The sequence below is a fragment of the Periplaneta americana genome, chromosome 2 (genome assembly GCF_040183065.1).
Source record: "Periplaneta americana isolate PAMFEO1 chromosome 2, P.americana_PAMFEO1_priV1, whole genome shotgun sequence".
Classification (NCBI taxonomy): domain Eukaryota; kingdom Metazoa; phylum Arthropoda; class Insecta; order Blattodea; family Blattidae; genus Periplaneta; species Periplaneta americana.
Window position 1 is genome coordinate 2,265,816 of NC_091118.1, and position 9,255 is coordinate 2,275,070.

Consider the following 9,255-nt stretch of genomic DNA (forward strand, 5'->3'; position numbering starts at 1 on the left):
CTTTTGTGTTGGCAATATACTGATTTTATATATATATTATTTTACGACGTTTTATCAACTTCTATGGCTATATAGCATCTAAAGAGATGAAGATGATAATTAATGTTAGCGAGATAAGTCCAAGGTCAAGCCCCAAAAGTTACCCAGCATTTGCTTCGAATAAGTTGAGGAAAAACTCCGGAATAAACCTCAACCAGGTAACTTACCTCAACAGGATGTGAACCCGGACCCGCTCATTTCACGGTTAGGCAGACTAACTGTTACTTCACAGATTATGATGATGCATTTCATGGTGTTAGTCAATGTTATGGAACGAATGAAGCGAGTGCAATATCTGTTTAACATTATAAATGTGTTTCATACTGTTTTGCTGTGTGATAACATTAATAGGGAAGTAATATATTAAATTTGTAATGATGGGTAGTTTGATATCATGGTCTATGAAGAAAGAGATTGCTATGGCAACAACGATGTATTGAATATTATAGCATGGCAAATCGTTTCATAATGTTAATTTGTGGCACAAGTTATGCTGTCATGACAGTTTAGTTGCCATGGTAATATTTAACGGCTCTGATACAATAATGTGGCATATTATGCAAGATTTTCACTAACAAAGACTGTTTATAATGCTGGAGTAAGTACAATAAAGTTTGTATTCTGAAATGATTTGTCATGCTTTAATATTCAATACATCATTGTTATCATAACAACCCCTTTCTCATCGACCATTATGTCAAACTAGCAGTCATTGTAAATTTGATGTGTTATTTCTTTATGAATTGATTTTTCATAATATTGTCATACAAAAATTAACGTATGAAATAAGTTTGTAATGTTTTAGAGTCATTGCACTAGTCAATTTCCCAAACACGCAATGAAGCATAACATCATAAACTAGTTTCATAATGTATTATTAAAATACGTTTGGAATATACGGTATCATGAAAAGAAATATCGGCCCAGTTATACGACTGATTGCACACCAAACATCATGCTGTGCGACTTCAAGCAGAACTGCAGTGTCTGGTGTTAGGCTTAGCTGTGGGTCAGTATGACCACAAAAATGAACTCTATGCACATGGTGCACTGTTTCCTTATAAGGCTGTAGTTTACCTTTCTAAGTCTTGGTATGCCAGCCTGTTGTTCTCCACTATAGCATATGCAGTGCAATTATTCTTCGGTTACAACGTGATACATGCATCTTTATGTTTAAAAATGAACTGCTTTCACTTTTTCCACTAAATTCTGAATTGTTGAATCATATGGTTGTTGAATGCCAGGGTAACAGGACGACACTTCTTATATCATTCATAGTGATCTGCCAGTCCTTCACTGCAAACCCAGCATTCTCCAATTTTCCCTCTTTTCTGCCTTCCTCTTAGTCTCTGCATAATTATGATCCATGTATCTTAATGTTGTGTATTGTCTTTTTTCTTCTCCCATTCACCATTCCTTTCAGTGCATTCTTCAATAGGCAGTTTCTTCTCTTTCCCTCTTCCTGATCAGTTTCAGCATCATTCTTTCTTCACCCACCCTTCCCAGCACAGCTTCATTTCTTATTCTGTCTGTCCACTTCACACTTTCCTTTCTTCTCCATATCCATATTTCAAATGCTTCCCCTAGTTTGCCTTCACTCTATCACGCATCTGACCGTGAAACCAGGTGGCCCAGGTCCGAATCCAGGTCGGGGCAAGTTACCTGGTTGAGGTTTTTTCCGGGGTTTTCCCTCAACCCAATATGAGCAAATGCTGGGTAACTTTCGGTGTTGGACCCCGGACTCATTTCACCGGCATTATCACCTTCATCTCATTCAAACTCTAAATAACCTAGATGTTGATACAGCGTCGTAAAATAACCCAATAAAAAAAATTCACTCTGTCACGTCACTTCTCGTGTTTTCTTCGTACTATAGAGCAATAAAAGAGTATCCGAGGCGCAACACCCGGCTTCTGGCTTCACATCCACATGCCTGAGCAGAGGTGAACGATCATCCAACCAGAATGGCGGTATCGCGTGATTAGCACGAGAACAACTGAAATAAATCTCTCCATCAGGGTTATGTCTTCCCATTTTGAAGTGGGGCATTCTCGTTTTTCTAAATCCTTCTGGTTTGTGTTTTAGGAAATCAGCAGTTTGGCGTATGGTAGAAAGAAATACTCTATTATTTCTTTTTGAGGTTCCATTTTGTTTTGGGTTCATTGTTTAGTTATTATAGGGCAAGTACTCGAAACGAAAGCCATACTGGTAAACCGAAAATTAGAGTTGCTTCATACTGCCATTTCTTTAATTAACGACGCTGTATCAACTGCTAGGTTATTTACTGTCAATGGAATTGGTGGTAGTGAGATGTGACCGAAGATTCGGCATGGGTTTACTTTTTTCCGCCATTTTCATTTTTTTTATTTGGTTATTTCATGACGCTGTATCGACATCTCAGGTTATTCAGCATCTGAATGAAATGAAGGTGATATAATGTCGGTGAAATGAGTCTGTGGTCCAGCACCGATAGTTACCTAGCATTTGATCATATTGGGTTGAGGGTAAACATCGGAAAAACCTGAACCAGGTGACTCCCTGACTGAGATTCGAACCCGGGCCACCTGGTTTTGCTGTCAGACGCGCTAACCTTTACTCCAGAGATCTGAACCATTTCATTTATTGTATTCCAAGATCTTACATTACCATTGAAGCTTTGAGACGTGAAACAAGTCAACATTTTACAATATTACAATTTTTTGGCGAGATGAAGTGATATTTGCCTTACAGTTGGAGAAGACCTCGGAAAAAACCAAAGTGGGAATCGAACCCACTCTCAAGTGCAGCTCTGGATCGGCAGGAAATGTTCTACAGTCCGAGCTAAGCTGGTGGGTTTCCCCTCTGTCTGACATGGTGATTATGCATTGCTGAATTCAGTCCTTATCTGTTTCAGGTGCTGGCTGATATGTACATCTATTATCAGGCAGTACATCTCACTTGACGATATGTGTCAGAGGAAGAACAATTGTTTGTATACATCTGAAGTCTGACTAGTGTAATATGTAGCTAGTCGGCGATGTATGCAATGGAGGGGGAAAGAAACTGGACACCATACCATATTATCTCCTGCCTTAGTTGTCTCATGAGTGATGCCTTATTGGTGTCACTTATGAGGTTGTCTTCGGACAGTAAAGTTTAATATTAATTAAAATGGTGTATAGGCCTACTTACAGAATTATTTTAGAGAAAGCTAAAATCGTGGAACATATTCTCTGCAGATGATATTATACACTGTCCAATTTGCAGTAGAAGTATTATTTTTTTTTTAATTATTTAATAACGCTGTATCAGCTAGGTTATTTAACGACACTGTATCAACTGGAATTGGTGATAGCGACATGAGACCGAGGATTCGTCATAGATTACCTGACATTCTTCTTACAGTTGGGAAAAACCTGGAAAAAGATCCAACCAAGTAATCAGCCCAAGCGGGAATCGAACCCGTGCCTGAGCGCAAATTCGAATCAGCAGACAAGTGCCTTAGCCGACTGAGCTACGCCGGTGGCTCAGGTGTTTATTGGAGCGCCCCTAAGCATTGGATACAAGGAGGCTTTCGTGTCAGTTGTGCTGCTCCACCCTGCATCAAGTACCTCACAGATCTTGCTGCCATGCAGCTGCGAAGCCATCACCCATCATCAATCCAGTGTTGTGCGAACACAAGGGATGTAAATTATAGTTTGTGAAATGATGGCTTTGTCCACCACATAATCCAACTGCTCTTTATTTTTGAACTCGGGTCTGTTTGTTGTAAGCCACGACTGTCCTTGATGAATGAGATGAATTCAGAATCGAAAATTGGTGTGAGGCCGTTGTCAGACAAGAGCCTTTTGTAACATATGAAGAGACTTCGCACTATAATATGAACAAAGGATAAACAGTGACGATGTATATATTACAGCTTTGACAACAGAAAATAGTCGGGGTCGTGTTGTCTATAATAATGAATCTTATAATTACAGCATAAGAGAGAACTGACACAGAACAAGCCCTGTCTGTGGGACAGAGCATTCAGAAAGCTGTTAGGCAGGGTATCTTGTGGAGCATCTGGCATTCTTTATTTAAACAAATATAAAGAAACTGTAAACATTGCACGTGAATTCTCAGTTTATTAACTTGGTCTCATCATTCACAGCCCACTTCTGAGACTGGTTACCAGAGAACGGATTTTTAGGTGCTAAAAATTTAAAATATTTATTTTTATGTACTGAAAATATAAATTTATTTATAAAAAGAAATAACAAAATTATTAATGGCTTTGAACTGCAACCCTATGTCAGAAAATTCAATTTTACAGGAGAGTGAAGAAACATTTTAATGTCTGGCATCAGAGGATCTCTTCTTGTATCCATCCTTTGACTTAAGTTGTGTTTGTAGAAGATCCGGGAAAATTTTTTTGATGAGAATGAAGTGAAATGTCACTTTGTTCAATTTTTTTTTACATGTGGGGTACCTATTCAACCATCATCGATATTTTGATTCATTATTATTTAAACTAATTTTATAATTATGTAAAGTAAGTGCTGTTACTTACCAATTGTGACGAGACATTGATGGGTGACATTACTTTGTTCTTGCTGTGGGTTTTGCATGCTTACCATCACAAGACAAAGTCTGTTATCGTGGAACAATGCATGATGTCTGGAGAAGTCCCAAGAAGATGCTTTGTAGCAATGGAATGGTGTTAAGACACAATTTCATTACAGTCTTGACTTTTCAGAATTTCGGCAACTTGACTCATAGTACTAAATCCATAATTTTTAAAACACTTTAGAATTTATTTTCTTATAGCTGCTGCTTTGAGATCTTTGAGTTAATTTTTCTCTCAGTGACAAGCACTTCGTTTAGTGCCTCAGTTAACACTGTTTAATTTATGTATTTGGAATTTTTTAAAATTTAATTCTGAAAATTTATATATAAAAGAACGAATAATGTTTATAGCCAAATGATCAATTAAAGGCTACCCCAAACAGACGCGATACAGAAAGCGTCGTGATAGCATTACAATTTTTAGTGGACATGCGAACCTTCAGGGGGGCAGACTGTAATTCTGACCATTATTTGGTAATTGGAGAACTAAGAGAAAGACTATCAGTAGCCAAGCGAGTAGAGCAACAAGTTAATATTAGAAGATTCAATATTCCGAAATTAAAGGACGAGGAAACGAAGCAACATTATCTGGTCGAAATTTCAAATAGGTTTGCTGTATTAGCAAGTTCCGACGAAGTTGAGAAAGAGTTAGATGTTAATAGCGTGTGGGAAAATATCCGAGATAATATCAAAATTGCAGCTGAGCAGAGCATAGGTTATTATGAAACTAAGAAAATGAAACCGTGGTTTGATGAAGATTGTTGCACGGTAGTAGAAAGAAGGAAACAGGCAAAATTGATATCTTTACAGGATCCAGTTGAGGCAAATAGAGATAATTATTTCAATAAAAGACGGGAAGCAAGTCGTACACTTAGGAATAAAAAGAGAGATTACATGAAGGAAAAACTGAATGAGGTAGACACAAATAGTAAAAATAAAAACATTAGAGATTTATATAAGGGCATAAAGGAATTCAAGAATGGATATCAGGCAAGAGTAAACGTGATCAAGGATGAGAATGGTGACTTGCTCATTCAATCCTGAACAGATGGAAAAACTATTTTTGACAACTACTAAATATACATAGGCCAAATAGAAATGATCGGGACGAAATTGAAATACAAACTGCTGAGCTATTTATACCCGAACCCACACTTTCTGAAGTCGAAATTGCGATAGAAAATCAGAAAAATTATAGGTCTCCAGGTATCGATCAAATTCCAGCAGAACCAATACAAGAGGGTGGAAGCGCATTATCTAGCGAAATTTACAAACTTGTACTTGCTATTTGGGAAAAGGAAATTGTACCAGAACAGTGGAAGGACTCCATAATCGTACCTATCTTTAACAAGGGGGACAAGACTAACTGTAGTAACTTTCGAGGAATATCACTTTTGTTGACGTACAAAATTTTGTCCAATATTCTTTTTAGAAGATTAACTCCGTATATAGATGAAATTATTGGGGATAGGAAAGTCCAGGATGACAGAGAGAGTTTGGAAGTGAACGGGTTACATCAGCTGCTTGTCTATGCGGATGACGTGAATATGTTAGGAGAAAATCCACAAAAGATTAGGGAAAATACGGGAATTTTACTTGAAGCAAGTAAAGAGATAGGTTTGGAAGTAAATCCCGAAAAGACAAAGTATATGATTATGTCTCGTGACGAGAATATTGTACGAAATGGAAATACAGTATAAAAATTGGAAATTTATCCTTTGAAGAGGTGGAAAAATTCAAATACCTGGGAGGAACAGTAACAAATATAAATGACACTCGGGAGGAAATTAAACGCAGAATAAATAAGGGAAATGCCTGTTATTATTCGGTTGAGAAGCTTTTATCATTCAGTCTGTTGTCAAAAAATCTGAAAATTAGAATTTATAAAACAGTTATATTACCGGTTGTTCTGTATGGTTGTGAAACTTGGACTCTCACTTTGAGAGAGGAACATAGGTTAAGGGTGTTTGAGAATAAGGTGCTTAGGAAAATATTTGAGGCTAAGAGGGATGAAGTTACAGGAGAATGGAGAAAGTTACACAACACAGAACTGCACGCATTGTATTCTTCACCTGACATCATTAGGAACATTAAATCCAGACGTTTGAGATGGGCAGGGCATGTAGCACGTATGGGCGAATCCATATATGCATATAGAGTGTTGGGAGGCCAGAGGGAAAAAGACCTTTGAGGAGGCCGAGACGTAGATGGGAAGATAATATTAAAATGTATTTGAGGGAGGTGGGATATGATGATAGAGACTGGATTAATCTTGCTCAGGATAGGGACCAATGGCGGGCTTATGTGAGGGCGGCAATGAACCTGTGGGTTCCTTAAATGCCAGTAAGTAAGTAAGTGATTTGTTTGAACCATGTTGTCATGGTAATAGGGCAACATTAAAGAGCACGAATAAAGTCTACAGCCAAAACCCATATGAAGTTGAAGTTAAATGTGATTAACACAGCCATCTTGTTGCACAACATCGCAAAATCTTCTAAACTTCTTGCTCACGGTTATATTCTTATTGTTTCAAACATACTTCTGTTATTTTCAGGATAATTTTGTTTCTCTTTTCTTTTTTATGTACAGACATTGCATGAACTTTGATAACTGTGTATCTGTTCTCTTTCATTAAATTGAAAATGGGTTTATTGAACATTATTTATACAAATGCGATTTTTATATATTTTCTTTAATTCCTGCTGAATTATTGATGGTTTTGTTCAGTGCTGTTTCTCCTCCAACAAGAATTCTGGACATATGTTTGTATTAACCAGTAGCAGCTGTGAGGTGAAGTGCTCATTGAGGAAATAATTTGAAGTATTCCATTACTTGGATTGTAACATGTGTATCATGAACTGCGACTGGTCGTAATTGTAACGTACCTGTCAGTCTGCAGTGGGCAGTTGTGTTACAGAGCTTATAGCTTAATAAATACTTTAAGAATTTAGTTATTAGTTTTAAATTGAAAACTACAAAGCTCTTATTATAAGTAGCTAGTTATAACTGAATTCTTAAGTGATATGCATAATAAATTCTTTTAATTAGTAATCGTGTATAGTATACATATTTTAGATTTTTCTTAATTCCTTACTTTTACACATGAAAAAAAGAACATCACAATGTAAAGAAAGAAACTTGCTCTATGAGAGTTATGAAATATCTCCTATGTAAATGTAATCTTTAAGTTTGAAGACTTGTATTATAGCATGAACTTTCAGATGTTAATGGTTTGGTGTAATTATTATAAAAAATAACTTCAACTCAATGTGTTGTCATTATTTATTTTAAAAATTCCCACAATTCCTGTTAGTTGAGAAAAAAATATGTGAATGCATGTTTTTTTAGAATCTTCCTTGCATTAACCCTGCTTTTCTCTGTATGGCCAGCTTCATATCCCATCTCTTCCTCTACCTGACTGTGTGCATGGTAAGAAAAGTGCCTGACTTTGAACACATGCTCTGACAACACTGTCTTAAGTCGTGGAGTGTGTTTGTGTGATACAGAAGAACTGGTGGCTATGCCTGCCTCCATTATATTGTATTTATTAACATTCCATGGTATTCATACATTGCTTCACAGCTAGAATATGGAACAAGTCAAAAAACTTAATACTATTATAAAGTCTTAATTTATAGTCACAGTCTAGATGAAATTTATACAGAAGAGGTTTACAATATAGTCTACTAGTACAACACAAAGTTTTAGTATCAATTTCATGAAGTGTTATTGAATGTCATGAATTCACCTACAGAATAGAAAGTGTGAGAAATTAGGTACCGGTACTTCTTTAATTTGGCCCTAAATAATCTTATGTTTTGAGTTTCATTTTTTATATTGATAGGGAGGCTATTAAAAATGTTTACTGCCATATAACGCACTCCTTTTTGATAGCACGATAGACTTGCCGATGGAGTATGAAAGTCATTTTTGACGTGTATTTATGCTATGAACTGTTGAATTAGTTACAAAGTTTTCACGATTACATACGAGGAAGATTATTAATGAAAAGATATACTGACAAGCCATGGGCATTATTTGTAGTTTTTTTAAAATAGTCCTACACGATTCCCTAGCAATGCGGCGAATATTGATTCTGTGAAAAAGCTCTGCTTTTGATCTTGAATGGAGAGACAAGTGTGTGCTCAGGCACTTTCTTTCCCCTGCATGAACTGTAATTAGAATTTGTTTTCACATTGTACCAAAACAACTGATGAAAATATAGTTTTAGCACTTCTGTCTACCGGTGTTACAGTTACAATAACAAAGAAAGAAATCTCCATTATAGATATTCCTGTCTAAATAAAACAGTGATATCATTTCATCCTTCAACGTTAATATTTTTTGTAGCTGTTACATCCTTCTCGTTATTGGTTCAATTTGATAGGTACTTGTACTTGCAACTGTTAGCTCAAAGTGCCTCACTACTAGACCAGGACTAGAGTTCAGACACTAGCTGTGGATGTGCCTTCTCCAAGCATGTCCGTGTACTAGCAGCTTGAATAGGGTGTGCGTTATGTCGACATTACTGCACACAAAATCATTAGATTCATTATGGATTACTGCCACCGGGTGCTTGCCCACTTGCAGTGTAAATAAATACATACATACATACAAATTTATATAAAT

At 36.5% G+C, this 9,255-nt stretch overlaps 1 protein-coding gene across 5 annotated transcripts in view; it reads left to right on the forward strand.

Moving 5' to 3' along the window:
- LOC138711762 (zinc finger and SCAN domain-containing protein 21-like) overlaps positions 1–7,894 on the forward strand; it is a 39,853-nt gene extending 31,959 nt beyond the window's left edge. For all 5 annotated transcript variants that reach the window (XM_069842948.1, XM_069842982.1, XM_069842964.1 and 2 more), the window contains one exon: positions 2,933–7,894. Coding sequence is in view for 1 of the 5 variants with exons in the window: in XM_069842982.1 (XP_069699083.1) it covers positions 2,933–3,029 (97 nt within the window). In the remaining 4 variants the exon portion in view is untranslated. The remainder of the gene's footprint in view (positions 1–2,932) is intronic.
- Positions 7,895–9,255: the final 1,361 nt, after the last annotated feature.